At 44.3% G+C, this 16878-nt stretch overlaps 1 protein-coding gene across 4 annotated transcripts in view; it reads left to right on the top strand.

Moving 5' to 3' along the window:
• The window catches only part of PRICKLE3 (prickle planar cell polarity protein 3), a 92260-nt gene that overhangs the window by 67067 nt on the left and 8315 nt on the right, over positions 1 to 16878 (top strand). For all 4 annotated transcript variants that reach the window (XM_068248361.1, XM_068248362.1, XM_068248363.1 and 1 more), the window contains 5 exons: positions 8125 to 8210; positions 10574 to 10754; positions 10842 to 10955; positions 12910 to 13050; positions 15162 to 15365. In XM_068248361.1, the coding sequence (XP_068104462.1) occupies positions 8125 to 8210; positions 10574 to 10754; positions 10842 to 10955; positions 12910 to 13050; positions 15162 to 15365 (726 nt within the window). The remainder of the gene's footprint in view (positions 1 to 8124; positions 8211 to 10573; positions 10755 to 10841; positions 10956 to 12909; positions 13051 to 15161; positions 15366 to 16878) is intronic.

Raw genomic sequence — 16878 nt, forward strand, 5'->3', positions numbered from 1 at the left:
GCTGAATGCCCCGCAAGCACTTTTCGGTGAGACGTTAACCATATGGGTGCTGGTGGAAGAGTCGTTGTATTTGATTGTTAAGCGCTATTAGAAAGTTATTTTGAAAGGAAATATATCAGAAGTTTACTATTTCAGAAATTATTATACTTACGCCAGAGCCGGGACAAGGTCCTCCAGCAGCCAAGGCTGAGACACCAACGTGTGCCCCTCCATCCTTCCCACCCCAGCCGTCACACACTGATTGCTATTAGACTAAGAGGCACCCCAGGGTCCCCAACACCCTAATCTCTAGTTATCTGGCTTGCAGTCACTTCATGTATCCCCTTTTCTTATTTCTCTCTGCTTCAAACACAATAGGGGAATGATAGCTGAGTGACTTGTGCCCCCTTGTACACTGCACCCTAAGGCTGGAGCCTCTCTCGCCTCTGCCTCGGCCCGGCCCTGACTCATGCACATAAAGTATTCTGGAGTATCGTATCTTACTTCAATTAATAATTGGGAGTCATTTTTCTTTTAAATGCTTCAGCAAGCGAGCACAGACAGTGTCTAAACTAGGTCAGGGAATTGCATGCAATAATCACATCCACAATTCTGTGCAGCCTGGATGATGCTGTAGCATTGCAGCCATGCACAACAAGTCATAGGTGACAGGCAATTCCATCAGTAATCGGGCAACCGCTTGCACAGGAAGCATAGGTCTTGCCAGTTAATGCAGGTACAGTACTGATAGTGGGCTCCTCTGTCCACATTTCTGTGCAGCCTGGATGGGATGATGCTGTAGCATTGCAGCCATGCACAAGCAAGTCACAGATGATGGGCAATTCCCTCAGTAATCGGAAGTGAAGTAAACGGGAAGAATTGCAGTCTTTAGCCCATGCATTGACAGGTGTTTTTGAGATAATCCACGTGGGTCCAGAGTAGCATGCAGATAGCGAGCAAGCTCATGGGTATAATGCGCAGGCTCTGATGTAGAATGCATGTGCCCACCCACCTTTCCCTAAAGTCAGATACAGAAAACCACAGGGTTCAAAAAACAGGTTCACTATGATTGAAGTTCTATTATACCTTAGTTTACTATACCAAGGGTTACTCCCATATACTTATAAAGGCACTTTGCCCGGACCTGGACCTTTAGTTTACTATACACTAAGTTCTGCTATATCAGAGTTTACTGTAATAAGATTATACTGTATTGCAGCGCAAATAGCTATCTGTATGTGGACGGACACCCATTTTTTTACATTATAGGAATACTGTTGCATTTAAAAATATTTACTTTCAGCAGTTTACAATAACAAATATTTTTGATGCTTGTAGTTACATCTAAAAGCTTGAAGCTTAGCTGTGTGGCACTTACTTGCTACTACACAGCTACCACAGCACTTCATCCCTTCTTTAACTGCACTGCCGCCCAGCACTTAGGCCGTTTCCACTTGGGTCAAATCACTCAGCGTTCCCACCTATGAAAACAACTGAAATGACAGCATATTGACAGTAATTGCACTTCTTTTTAACCATGGCTATAGAACTGTGTGTGTAGTACAGGTTGTCCTTATAAGGTATACCTGGTTGCAGGAGTGATTGGCTGCACCCAGCAGGAGTGAATGTTACCCATTTTCAACACCTGTACCAATTCATTCACTGGCAGTAAAGTTTGACATTTGTGCTTTCCATTTTAGTTAGCCACATTATGTGCAATGTGGTTTGCGCATATTTTCATAGAAAAATCACACGCTCAGGTATGCTTTCATCATGGCCGGTAACCACAGTACAAATGCAGGCAGGGGTAAGATGCACACAGTCCCAGATGGCGATAAAACTAAGTTAAAACCAATAAAACAATAAGGAAGAGGGGGCTTACCTCAAAAGATAACTCTAATAAGGGTGTAAAAACATAATTTTTAGACAGTAGCAACGTGTTTCGTACGCTCAATTCACTTCATCAGGTCAAGTTTTTGTGCCAAAAGAATAATGCAGCTGAGCTTTGAGCAAGCCAAGCTTTGTTTTTTGTTTTGTTTTTTGTTTTGTTTTGTTTGTTTCCGCCTTGGGTTCTCTTTAGTGACATGATTGAAGAATTTGTGGAAGAGGTCAGGCCTATTATTATTAATATTTTTTTATTTATTTAGCACTGTACATAGTACAAAACAAATATTGGGGAATATATATACAAGAGAAGATCAAAACACTGTACAATCATAACATCCAGTAATCCAAGTACAAATACATACATAGTTAAAGTGTACCTGAGACAAAAGGAATTAAAAGTTTTATACATACCTGGGGCTTCCTCCAGCCCCCTCCGTGCAGATCGCTCTATCGCTGCGGTCTAAAGCCTCCTAGATCCCCCGGTAGCAGCCCCGTTCTCCACGGCCAGTTGGTGCAGACGCAGTGCGGCCAAATGCGCTTCCCCATCTTGCTCCCATGGCTGGAAGTGTTCTGCGCAAGCGCAGCACGCTCCTGGGGATGGAAGCACAGCAGGCCTTGGCCTTGCATGCACTGTATTCCCAATGGGGCTGCTAACGGGGGGTCTAGGAGGGTTTAGACCGCAGCGAGAGAGCCATCTGCACGGAGGGGGCTGGAGGAAGCCCCAGGTATGTATAAAACTTTTAATTCCCCTTGTCTCAGGTACACTTTAATGTGGGGTTTGAGATATCACTAAAATTGGTACACGTTCACATGGTAAATTACAGCAAAATAAGAAACAATAGGAGGTGGTCCCTGCCCTTGCAGGCTTAAGGCCAAGCGGATCGCTCAAGTCCGCTCTTATCACCCGAACGACAGACTGTACACACGCCTGATTTGACGTCAGAACGACCAGTCGTTTGGACGTCCAAACGACCCGTCGTTCGCGGAAATCCGGCGTGTGTATGGGCCTTTACAATCTAGAAGCAGTGCTATATAAATACACAATTATAATAGATACATCATCAGAGATCAGCTGTTTTTTTTATTATTCATCTACAACATTTTCTGGATCTGAAATGTTTTGCGAGCACTTTTGGAGCCTACAACACAGTTTTATGTCTGAACTAGTGATTGGAGACTATGAGCGCATGGCGCCTTTGCTGAAGATGTTTTGTCTCTACAGTTTTGAAAACAAGTGTTTTGTTAGGAGTGATAAGCATGTTTTGATTTGCCTGCCCTTCTCGGCCTGCTGTGACAATAGACTTCTCATCCAGAGAAACAGAAATTGGCCTTCTATTTACAATTATTCAGGATGCAGTGAGCATAGGAGGTGTCCCACAATGCATCACTGACACTGCTGAATATGCAATGATGTGTCAGCTTGTTAATATTACAGCCACAATAATCCAACATGCATACAGACTCTTTCAGACTGGTTGATCCTCATCAGTGCATGGCATGGATTAATGCGGTTCTATGGGGAAGGACTTGAAACAACCGAAAGCACAGTATCACAGTGCATGCCTATTATAACTGCAGCTATCCTCAAGGTGGCCACTAATGATACAGTCTTTTTCATCCAATTTTACCAAATCTGTGCAGTATAAGGGTAAACTGAGTGAATATATTGAATGTATAATTTAGGCAGTTACCTTATATTACATAGAAATGGTAAGATTGGATGAAAAAGATTGGATCGTTAGTGGCCAGCCTCAGAGATATTATTTGTTAAGATAGTGAGCTTGATTTAGCAAAGCAGCATTGGGCATTATGCTTGATATTGAGGGCATGGAGTGTGTCTAACGACAAGGTCCACACATATTTTACATTGATTTTGTTGTGTAATTCACCATCGATCTATGATGAAATCTATTGGAAATCTATGTTCAGAGTGTGGTAGGATTCAGTCCCTCTCAGATCACAGAAGGATTGATCTGTTTGCCACATTGTCTGGCAGTGTATGTGTGTTTAAACACCTTGAGGCTAGATTCACAGTGGGACGTTGCGTTTTGATGCGACGTTAAAGTCACAATGCAAACTTGCAACGCACCAAAAAAGTCACAACGCAGCGTTACCAACGCATACAGCAGATACAGTAGAGAATACAGGCAACGAAAAGTATGCTTCCAAGTCAGTACTGAGCATGTGCACACAGTCCAACGCAGCTAATAACGTGTATAACGCACTGCATGCAGTACTTTCACATAACGTGCAGCGTTAGTTACCAACACAACGTGTGCACTGTGAATGGGGCATTGATTTTTTTATTGCAGTGCGTTATTCTGCGTTAAATGTTGTTTTTACGTGCAACTTTAACGTCCTACTGTGAACTTAGCCTACAGAGAAACTGTAAGGAGAATGTTATTTTTTTTTTACAAAACAAAAGGACAAGAGGGTGTGTTATTAGGAGAAGAAGAAGAGATAAGCAAAAGAGGAAAAAAAATCCTCTTAGCTTGTTAATGTGGGGTAGAAAAAGTGCCTCATGCAGCATGGGAGGAATCATGTTTACTACTGGCACGCAGAGCTACAGGGTTTTTTTTTTAAATTCCTTTAGTTGAAGACCGGCCCCTTTTTTTCTAATATAGAGATCATCGTTTATCCAGATGGCTTAGAGCCCTGTTTCACACTGAAAGTTGCTGCAAAACCACCACTATTTTGCCGCAATTCTGTTTCTAGGTCTCATTCAGGGAGCGATTCTGGTTTCCTGAATAAGAATTCTAAACACAATCCTGGCAAAAATTTGCCATGATTTTCAATATGAAACAAACTTTTCTGCTATTTCTGCTCTGCCATTTCTCTGCTTTCCACTAGGCTGTTATGCCAGTGCTGTGTCTGAACACATTTTCTACAGTATTATACTGTATAATGCTACTGTCTAGGCTACTGATATTTATTGTGAGAGAAACAGAGGCGCCAGCAGGATAAAAGGTAATAAAAATTTTAAAATTTGCTGGGAGGCAGTGGTGGACTTACCTCCGGAAGGCAGACTCAAAATACTGTCTGAATTAAACAAATAAATTTATTATTGGTACCCCAAAAGATGCAACGCGTTTCGCAGGCACATCCCGCTTCATCAGGTGCCATTCGTGACAGAGGTGCCATTCGTGCTACTGACGAGCTACTGTTTGTCCCCTATCTTATTGCCTGATGAAGCGGGCTGTGCCTGCGAAACGCGTTGCATCTTTTGGGGTACCAATAATAAATTTATTTGTTTAATTCAGACAGTATTTTGAGTCTGCCTTCCGGAGTTTGTCCCCTATCTTATTGCCTGATGAAGCGGGCTGTGCCTGCGAAACACGTTGCATCTTTTGGGGTACCAATAATAAATTTATTTGTTTAATTCAGACAGTATTTTGAGTCTGCCTTCCGGAGGTAAGTCCACCACTGCCTCCCAGCAAATTTTAAAATTTTTATTACCTTTTATCCTGCTGGCGCCTCTGTTTCTCTCACGATAATACTGTGTCCACCCCTGGTGGAGGGGTGACCTACCCCTACTTTCCTGATCTACAGAGAGCGACATCTTAATCCTGAGTGAGGACAGGTCTAATCTCCTCACCTGCATCTACAGTGGTTGCCTAAGAGGTAACCCATGTTTGTGAGTATATTCATCTCACACTTACATTTATCCACGGTTTCCAATACATACTACACTATATTGGGCTCTCGGTGTCTCCTATTTATTACTGATATTTAAGCCACCATATCTCAGCACTCATACCTCCAACACACAGTTTGAGGGTAGGGAGACTACAGTACCTCTATGCCAAATTGCAGCTCCCTAGCCCCTTCCCTCTGGTTCCTGAGATAGGGTATATCAAAGCTATCTTGTGAACCAGTGGGGCTGTCATTTGGCACATAGGTAGTGAGTGTGAGGGTAAAGGTGGGGGGTGCTACCTACCCTCACAATTTGGAGTGTGAAGGAGGTATGAATGCTGAGATAGCGGAGCTTAAAGAGAAACCGTAACCAAGAATTGATCTTCATCACAATCAGTACCCAATACCCCCTTTCCCATGAGAAGTCTATTCCTTTTCACAAACGGATCATCAGGGGGCTCTGTATGGCTGATATTGTGGTGAAACCCCTCCCACAGGAAACTGTGAGGACCATGGTCCTGGCAGTTTCCTGTCTGTGAACCTCATTTCATTGTCGGAAATTGCTGTTTACAGCTGTTTCCAACTGCCAAAAAAGCAAGCAGCAGCTGTTTCCAGTGACATCACCTGCCAGCAGTAAAAATGTCGCCATGCGATAAATGTCAGAATGTAAATCAGGGAGAGGTAAGCTTTTACAATGGGCAAACACTGACTAAATCATTTATATATAATTATTGTAAAAATGAAGCACTTTTTTATTACATTATTTTCTCTGGTGTTCCTCTTTAAATATCTGCATTATGAAAATCAGGAAGGAGCTGCATGTGATGTCATTACCCACAAGGCTGTGCATCCAAGGCTGAATTTTTATCAGGCCTAGGACTAACGTCATTGACTGGGAGACATGTCACCTTTTCAGCTGAGTTTCCATTGGGTGCAAGACTTTGTCCCGTAAGAGAATTGGGTTTTCTCAAACAAATCTGCCATCAGGTTCACACTGGTGGTGAGTTCACTTCCACCACCTTACAGTTCTTATAGTGTACATGAGATGACACCGTGCAGGCAGACTGCAGACTGAAGCTGACTTGTGGATTTACCGGGCTGGCTAGCGGAAGATCGAGGCGGCCTGGGAGGATGGCAAGGGAGCCAGAGGGCTGGAGGAAGCCCCAGGTACGTATACATTCTTTTTTCCCCATCTCAGGTACACTTTCTCCTGTATATTCCTGCCTGCTGGTGTGACAGGCCCCAAGCTTGTACATCCCAGGCATAGCAGTTATTGTGGGATGATAGACTGTTTGTTTTCCTCAGCCAAGTCCTCCTCCTCGCACCTCAGGCATAACATTCATTCTGCTTCTCCCATTCTCATTATTTACACTCTTGTCTGCCTTCCAGTTTAAACAGTTGTAGTGTTTTTTTAAGCTATATAAATTAGAAGATTACTTTGATACAGCGCAACATATATCATTAAATATGTAATAAGGATAGTTAAAGCGTACCTCCGCCAGCCAGAGAGGCAGAACATTACCGCTTATTATGTGGCCAGGCTGAAATCCCATAAGCCATCGTTAACATTTCATTTCACTATATTCTGAAATGTAGATGCACACATTGCTGTTTGAGTGTCTCCTTCCTCTTGTCTGACCCGGATTTTTCATTCTTGTATCTCTTTTTGGACTAAAGCTACATACCCATGCTATATTTATCCCCTAACACTAACCCTCCGAAAACTGCTGTTAACCGCAAGCTTTAAAACCAATATCTGGCATATTACACTATAGTGAGCCCAGATATTGATTGTACAGATATTCCATTGGACATTGAGTGCCATGTCCAATAATCTTTCTGAAAACAAATATCAAGGGCTTCCCGGCAACCGTTGTGATATCGGCTATGTAAGTATTAGATCAGTGATGTAATAGGCCTCTTGCACACTTCATGCTATTCCAATTTTTAATCGATTTTCACATGCGATTCCGATTTCCAGTTTTTAATCGGTACTGCATGCTGCGTTTTTCTGCATTTTTCTTTTGATGGCATCCAGAGAAAATCGGATTTGCAGTGTGCAGGGAGCCTCAGCCAGCCCCTGGCTAAATAGCGGTGGTCGAGTGTCGAAATAAACTATGTTGGCTGGTTTGTCCCGACACAGTTTGTGGTATCAGAATCATCCCCGAATGTGAAGGGCCCGTTTCCACTAGACGCGTTGCAATGTGGAAACCGCTCCGCATCGCAACGCAACTAATTCACGTCAATGGAGTAGTTTCCATTGACGCAAATTTACCTACGCGATCCGACGCGATGCGGGGGAAATTATGGATAGCATGCTGCAGTTTTCCGCAGCACGCATCCGAGTCCCCATAGCTGCCAACAGTAAGCCGCATGCCGCAAGACTGCGGAGGGATGCGAGGCGATGTGGTGATCACCTCGCATCCTAATCGCCAGTGGAAATGGGCCCGAACTTGTATCTGGCAGAAGGTGATGGTTTATCTGTGAAAAAAACACCAGATAAGAGTAAATTGAAAATCTGTGATGGAACACCTAAAAGGCCAATCACATGAGATATCTTCTCTTTATGGTAATTTCCTGAAAAGATTATAATCTCAGGATTCTGTCTCTTTATTTCACTAACAGGGAAATGAAGTCAATGTGACGGGACAAGGGCAGCCGTGTTACTCCTGCAAGGACCGATGCCCGGGGTTCCTGGCACACAGATGGAGGTGAGTAACATGACTGACACATTACATCAAAGCCTCTCTCTGTACACAACAATCAGGCCTCCTCTGGCGGTTCCATTCATCCCTTTCTAATGCCGCTCAGTCAATGAAACTTTAATGTGATTCCAGATGTTATCCTTTGAGTGGATGATAAGCAGGGCGGGTTCTAGAATTTTTGATGCCTGAGGCAAACATATGAGGATGCCCCCCACAGCTCGCCCCGCCCCCACAGCCCACCCCCTTCCCATTTGGAATGACTGCACAGCACCTGACAATTTACTTTGCCTCATTTAATGTTCTCACATGACGTGCTGCAGCTCAACCATACCTCCCAACTTTTTGAGATGAGAAAGAGGGACACTTAAGCCACACCCCTGATCACGCCCCCGTCACACCCATAGTCACACATACTATAAAGATTTCAAAAGAAAAACGTTGTTTTATAATTTTAAACCACACTGGTGCTTTCTCTATCCTGGTTCATTTTTCTTCATATTAACATTTTAAAATCAGTAATAGATCAATTTAAAGGATGGGAATAAAGTTTATAGTCAATCAAACACATTTTGTAGAAGATAAATATATATATGTACATAGAAAGAGGGACAAAGTCCTGAAAGAGGGACAAATGAGGAGAAAAGACGGACAGGGCTCCCAAAGAGGGACTGTCCCTCCAAAAGAGGGACAGTTGGGAGCTATGCCTCAACACAATAGCTTGCCGTCACTTCCTGCTTCGGGTATGCAGTAGTGCACGGAAGCGTACTGTTAGAATACGCTTCCGCACATGCGTGCCGCAGCGGCACGATGCCAACATTTTTTAAATCCCTGCTTCGCTATAGAGTACATGACTTCCGGTCTGACGCAGAGCGATGGAAGTACATGCGTTAATGTAGTTTTGTCCTAGCGTCGGGGATGCAACGAAATACGTCACTTCCGTTGCATCGCGCCGTACTGTGGCAGTATTGCCTGGCGGTGGGGTGCAGTAAAAATACCGCACCGCCCCAGTGTGAAAGGGCCCTGAGGATGTGAAATCTATTTCTAGCTGATAAATGTTTGTTATGATTTGGGTGGCAGAGTGAAAATGAAGACATTTACAGAGAGGATTAATGCTGAACATGTAACTGGCTGGTTAATGTACTGGCTGAGGGCTCTGCCTCTGACACAGGAGACCAGAGTTCAAATCTCGGCTCCTCCTGTTTAGTAAGCCAGTCTTGGGCTAGACTCCCTAACATTGCTAATGCCTACTGCAGGGGTTCTCAAACTGGGTGCCGCGGCACCCTGGTGCGCCTTGAGCACCTGCCAGGGGTGCCTCGGCATTCATCCCCATCCTTTGGGGGGTGCTGCTGAATAAGGGTCGTAACAGCATTTCAGTAGTTATTTTTGCCGAGGGGTGCCTTGAAAACAATTTCAGAACCATGGAGGGTTCCCTCAACCGAAAAAGTTTGGGAACCACTGGCCTACTGAGTGCACCCTAGTGGCCGCACTGCAGTGTGCCTGGAGAAAATCGCAGTATAAATGTTATTTGTCTTGTCTTGTAACAGCCAAGGACATGGTTATTAGTATTTCCTGCTTCTGCTATTGTACTGCTAGTGACAGGAACGTAAACCCATCCCCAGTGATAATCTAATCTTACATTGTGCTGTTATTCTGAGTCTGACATTCCAGAGTTCCTAAAATAACTTCAGGCTCCCTGATTTCCCAGAGCTCAGCATATATTGTCATGCAGCCACATTGCCTACCAGTGCAAAACTATGCCTGTGCAAATCTGTAGCTATATATGGCTGTTTTTTCAGCTGTGAATCCCTTGATTAACTGAAAGCGATGAGATTGTCTTCCAAGAAAAATGATTAAAACTGCACATTTTTTTACAATATTTATATTCAACTTCTAATGCATTTCTGCTATGTGTATTGACACAAACGTTGCACTGCTTTATTGGGGATAGATAGTGATTCCCAAGGTTATTTTGGTAAATCACCCTTTTAAAAAAACAAATATCCCTTACAAGCAGCTGCCACTGCCGGGCCCCTTGCTCCCGCCCCCCATTCCCCCCCACGAGGGTGGGGTTCCAGGGGCTAATTTTATCCTAGTGCATCTTCTGCAGATTCCACCCTGTACCCCTTCCCCCATCTGGTCTGCGTTCCAAGAATATATACCGGTACTATTTTACTCTTTATAACATCCTGAATTACGAAGATCACTAATTTAACATCAAATACTACATTCGGCACCATAGGGCACGCTGACAGACCCCACAACCCCTTGTACCCCTTTGAAGCATTTCTATTGCTTTTAGTGAACTAAAACAAACAGGTATTTGTTAATAATGAATAATAATTGAAATTGAATATGTTGTTTTGTTTTAGGAAAATTTGCCAGCATTGTCAGTGCCCTTGGCATGAACACGGCAGTGCTGCGGCTCCGCAGGATCTAGAACGCTCTCTTTGCCGTCTGGTCGGGGCGCAGCGGATATCGTCAGGTGAAAGCAGTTCAGATACCTCCTCTGAGAAATATGCGTGGACGCCTCCTGGGCTGACACCAGAGCAGGTACCGGTTCTCATACCCACCACTGTATCTTTCCCCATTGGTTTCCTGTTTCCTGTCAGTAATGTGTGTATGTGGTATTTCCCACAGGTGCACCAGTATTTCAGATGTCTCCCAGAGGAGAAGATTCCCTATGTTGACAGCCCAGGAGATAGATACAGACTGAGGCAGCTGCTCCAGCAGCTTCCCCCACACGACAGCGAGGTGAGGTGAATGGCAAGGTTTGAGGGGACGTTGGCTCATATTCTGTAAGGCCTGGTATCTCTCAAGGCTGCAGTTTTTACTCTACTCTTTCTATATTTATTTAATTGCTATTTGCCTCACGCTAAGTAAACTTCTTTCCTGAAAAAAATCTTTCTTGACTTTAGGCGACAGTTTATCCACTCACAGTGAACAGATAAGCTGCTCAGCTGCACTGCCATGCAGCCGAGCCCACACAGCAAAACTTTGATGGGACCACTTAATGTACACGCCCCTTCCCTTGCCAACCCTTGTGACCCTCACAGCCTGCGGGCCCATCTTGCAAGAGTCATAAAACAAGTGTAGCCATCATGATCTTCACACCCATAACAAGTGTAGCCACAAAAACACCTGATCTGGAAGACCAACCCCTTAAAGAGAACCCGAGGTGTGTTTAAAGAATGTTACCTGCATACAGAGGCTGGATCTGCCTATACAACCCAGCCTCTGTTGCTATCCCAAACCCCACTAAGGTCCCCCTGAGCTCTGCAATCCCTCATAAATCACAGCCATGTTGTGAGGCTGTGTTTACATCTGTAGTGTCAGTCTCAGCTGCTCCCCCGCCTCCTGCATAGCTCCGGTCCCTGCCCCCGTCCCTTCCCTCCAATCAGCACAGAGGGAAGGGATGCAGGCGGGGACTGGAGTTCTGCAGGAGGCGGGGAGAGCAGCAGACTGACACTATAGAGATAAACACAGCCAGCTCTGACAAGCTGTTTGTCAGCAGCGTGGCTGTGATTTATGAGGGATTGCAGAGTGCAGGGGGACCTTAGGGGGGTTTGGGATAGCAACAGAGGCTGGGCTGTATAGGCAGATCCAGCCTCTGTATGCAGATAATATTTTTCAAACCCACCTCGGGTTCTCTTTAATTGGAGAAAATGAAGTAGTGATTGGGGCCCTCTTATAGCTCTGGCCCCCCTGCGATTGCAAGGTCTGCTCTCCTGTAGTTACGCCCCTGCATGCAGACCATTCTATCCTAAGAAGAAGGAAGGGGGTGTACAAGCCAAAGATTCCTCCCTATGAACTGCTGGTCAGCTGAGTAACATCTAGCCTGGCTGATTGTTGAAGGGGAGTTGGATGACATTGGGGACACCGGAAGTCATGGTAGAATTTCACCTGACACGAAGTAGTGGGTAAATATAGCTTAAAGTGCATCTAAACTGAGAAGCATATGGATGTTTCCTTTTAAACAATACAAAATTCCAACTGTAAAACACTTTCCTAGCAGAAAATGGCTTCTGAGAGCAGGAAAGAGATAAAAAGTACAATAGTTTATAGATTTTAGCTTTGTCATACTTCAATGAATATGTCATTGAGCAAAAACAATAAAACAGTTAAAACTTAAAAAGTAGACGTAAACATAAAATAAAACTGTGGAATATCTTAAAAAGTCATTTTTAGGAGAAGGAAGAGATACAATTGTTTATTTCATTAGTTCATGTTTGCCTCGGGTGTCCTTTAAGCTATAAAACAAAGCAGACATAATTACCCTTTCAACTTTCCTGCAGTAAAACCTTATCCAAGCTGTGTTTCTTGTTTAAGTGCTTCGGAAAATAGGACTGTATTTGACCCAGTGGGTCGAAGAGCTCAGAGAAGCACTTTTACATAGATAACAACTGAAGTTTTTTTTTAACTCTTCCTATTAATGTTCTATTTCTTAGTTGTACTTCACATACAATGAATTACCTCATAAGTTTATTGCTTTATTAGTTAGCCCTATCTCAGTCTCCACTTGTTCTGTTATACTGCTTTTCTCTCCTCTGCTCCCTCCTGTTGCTGTGTCCTGGCTGAGCCCTGCGCCTTTCCTCTAGTTCCTGTTCTTGATGTTGCCTGTTGCATGGCTCTGTGGCAGACCCAGTGCTGCTATTTGTTCTATGCTAGGCCCAGATCCGCTGTTAGTTGTAAGCCGGTCCTGTCCCAGGCCCGGTACTGCTGCTCTTTTCAGGGAGTGGAAGAAGAGGAACTCCTGACGCTCTTCAGCCAAAAGCGGAAACTCGAGAACCTGGGCCGCGGTGCTGTGCGTCCCGTCCCCAAATCCACCAACGGGACAGTGTGCCAAAAGGTGAGGACCATCCGTAGCATGTCTGCCAGTTCCTCCAGCCTATTGTGAATTGAATGGTGTAGGGTAGAATTATAATGATCTGAATATTGTATTTTACAATGTAATCTGAAGCAAGAAAGAGCCATGCTCTACCTGTGTATGGGAAAAAATGATAATCACCTGATTACTAACGATCCTGCAAATCAGTTGAGTATCTGAGGGAAATAGTGTACTGTTACTGACTGTGCACATTTAATGTTAGCTTCTGGAGTTGGTATTATATGCGTATTATTATATGTGTATAATAAAGTATACGGAAGAGAGCAGCACCATCAATATGGCTTTCAGGGAAGATACAAATCAAAAAACTGCTGGCAAGTTGTGCATATATCTCCTCTATATTATAGGGATGTTGGTCCTTTCTTAACCTCTCTAAACTGAATGCTTATAAATAAATAACACACAATCACCACCCTCCACTTAGCCCAACATGTTTCACCCCCATAAACACTGGGGGCTTCATCAGGGTACAATTATACATTGCAGTAGTGCATAAGGTGTTACAAACAATTAAAATACATTCATATCAGATTCTCAGTGGCGTAGCTAAGGAGTTGTGGGGGCCCCGGTGCAAGTTTTACATGGGGCCCCCCAAGCACTCTATACATAACAATTGATACGGCGCACCAAAACCTACCAATGGCAACTACAGTGTCAGAGGCGCAAGAAGGGGATGGGGAACAGCTTGTTAATGATTAACACTATTCAAAGTATCTATAGTAGTGATAATTATGAGCACAGGACCAATAGAGAGCTAATACTGCAGTTGAGGGAGGGCCATTCAGGGCCCCGATGCGGTCGCAACCTCTGCACCCCCTATTGCTACGCCCCTGCAGATTCTATAGCATAGCCTTTATGATTATGTATACAAGCTTGTACATATAGCCATGAGGCTATGCTATATACTTGTATTTTATAATGTTTGTTGCACCTTATGCGTTATATAATATATTTATTTTAATTGTTTGTTGTACCTTATGCATTACTGCACTTTATAATTGTACCCTGATGAAGCCCTCAGAGTTTATGGGGGGGGGGGAAATGTTGGGCTAGGTGGAGGGTGGTGCTTGTGTGTTATTTATTTATAAGGATTCATTTTAGAGAGGTTAAAGGATACCGGAAGTGACATGTGCCATGATGAGATAGACATGTGTATGTACAGTGCCTAGCACACAAATAACTATGCTTTGTTCCTTTTTTTGTTTTTCTGCCTAAAAGAGTTAAATATCAGGTATGTAAGTGGCTGACTCAGTCCTGACAGGAAGTGACTACAGTGTGATCCTCACTGATAAGAAATTCCCCTTTTTACCTCTTTCTTGCTCTCAGAAGCCATTTTCTGCTAGGAAAGTGTTTTATAGTTGGAATTTCTTATCAGTAAAGGTCACACTGTAGTCACTTCCTGTCTGAGTCAGGACTGAGTCAGCCACTTACATACCTGATATTTAACTCTTTCAGGCAGAGAAAGAAAAAAAGAAACACAGCATAGTTATTTGTGTGCTGGGCACTGTACATACACGTGTCTATCTCATCATGTCACATGTCACTTCGGGTATCCTTTAAGAGATGACCAACATCCCTATAATATTATTATTATTATATAAATAAAAAATAATAATAATATAGAGGAGTTAAAGATTACAAATAGGGTGTTTAGAAATTTGATCTCTCTCTCTCCTCTTTTCCATGTCAAAAATGTGCACAGGCAGTACAGTCAACATCTGCTATTAGTGATGCATTAAAAGTTAAGTTTTATCCTGATTTATCTCCCAAAACGAGCATGATTTGCTTTTTCTGTTTGACATCAATATAGTGCTTTAAGTTTGAGAAATTGTGCTTCTAATGTTTCTGTGAGACTTGAAGAAAGAGTTTATTCAGTGTCCATTGTCAGTGTAGACATTCTGCCACAAGAGTACATGAGCTGTACCTGGCAGCAGCATATTGGCTGCTTATCACTGGTCGGTCACATGACTAGCTGACATTATGTGTACATATTTTCTATGAAGTACAGTAAGTTTTGTTCTTATACAGAATGTTGATAGTAACAACAGCCTCTTCCTGTTCTCTCTCTGCAGTGCGGACATCAGATTAATGGTGGAGATGTGGCAGTATTTGCCTCCAGAGCAGGCCTGGGCTCCTGCTGGCACCCGCAGTGTTTCACTTGTACTCGCTGCTCAGAGCTCCTGTGTGACCTCATCTACTTCTACCAGGAAGGGAAGGTGTACTGCGGCCGCCACCATGCTGAGCTGCAGCGACCGAGGTGCTCAGCGTGTGATGAGGTGAGTGGCAGCCACTGTGCAGCAGAGAGTCGCTGCATGACTGTCTGTAAAACCAGCAAAGCCTCCTCACCATATAAACCAACCTCCCTACCACCATGGTGATGTCTGAGTTCATATAATAGTTACAGTCACTGTTTTCTCCATAACACTTGTTCAGAGCAGGATCATACACAAGGCAACCTAGGCAGGTGCCTATGGTCCAGTGGGTGTCAGGGGGCTCAACTTCCACTTCCTCCAATCTTAGATTACCAAAACAACCATAAGGAGGAGCCAAAGCTACTGCATTGCCTTGGGCCCTATTTCATTTTAGTCCATCTCTGCACTTGTTTCCACATCCTGGGATTACACTACCCTTACTCTACATGTCTGTCTGCCCCGCAGCCACTGCTTCCGTAACCACACCCACTTGTCTCATTGATATTAATAACACTCCATATTTCTGGCTGACATTCTCAGCTCTCCACTTCTCTGACACACACTATTAACTCTCCACTTCCCTGTCTGACATTGTTATGTCTCCAGTTCCATGGCTATTACTTCTAACCCCCCTTCCCTGGCTTGTACTGGTGCTCCTCCCTCTTTCTGGGTGGTAATGCTACCCCTAGTTTTTGGTATGGAGGAGGGTCTTCCTATACCCAATTAATGCAGAGCGGAGTGTTATACATTACTTGCTTGCGTCGGCAGGACAGGTTCTCTTCAGTCCAGCTCATCGCCACACTGTGCAGCCAACCTGCGGCTCCAGTTTCTGCATGTCATGTGACATGCATTGTGAGCCACATGGTGATTTGCTGCATGCCACGGTGATGCGCTGGAGGTTAGAGGAACACTCCGCTGCTGCTCTGCTTTAATTGCATACAGGACCTGGCTCCCCGTAATGGGGGTTAGCTGAATCCTGCGAGGAGGGGGGTTGGGGGCACTCACTAGCTATGCCCCTGAGGTGTATGGTAGGAATTAGATCTTGAGCTTCTCTGAGGGCAATGGCATGACTATGGACTCTGTAAAGTTCTCCACACTATCCTCTATAATAAAACCCAAGTGTCCCTGCTTACTGCTGTCTCTGTGTCCTTGGGTCCATACTTTTTGCTACTGCACATGTGCGCAGCACGGATCCAGACAGCCGTTGAGACAGGAGGACTGGGCCAGTGAGCCAGGCGGTGCGTGCACCTGAGCAGCGGGGGGCTGGTGCGCGCGCATGCGCATCGTTAAAGCAGACCTACAGCCCGTTTTTAAACGGCCTTGGGTCTACTAGTACTATATAAACACATCATGATAATATCTTCCTGGCTGACATTTTACCTTCTACATCCCCCACTCTTAATGCTGATCCCCTACTTCCCTGGCTGGCAGTATTAACCTACCTCATGCATGGCCGGCGCTTCTATCCTGTCACTGTGACAAAGAGAGGCATTCAGCGTGACGAGTCGACGTCCCCCTCATCTCCCGCTCCACTGCACAAACAATGCGGAATTGCTGTAGCGATCCCAGGTCCTGGCCAGACCGAGTGAAGGAGAAC

Source organism: Hyperolius riggenbachi, chromosome 8 (genome assembly GCF_040937935.1).
Source record: "Hyperolius riggenbachi isolate aHypRig1 chromosome 8, aHypRig1.pri, whole genome shotgun sequence".
NCBI lineage: Eukaryota > Metazoa > Chordata > Amphibia > Anura > Hyperoliidae > Hyperolius > Hyperolius riggenbachi.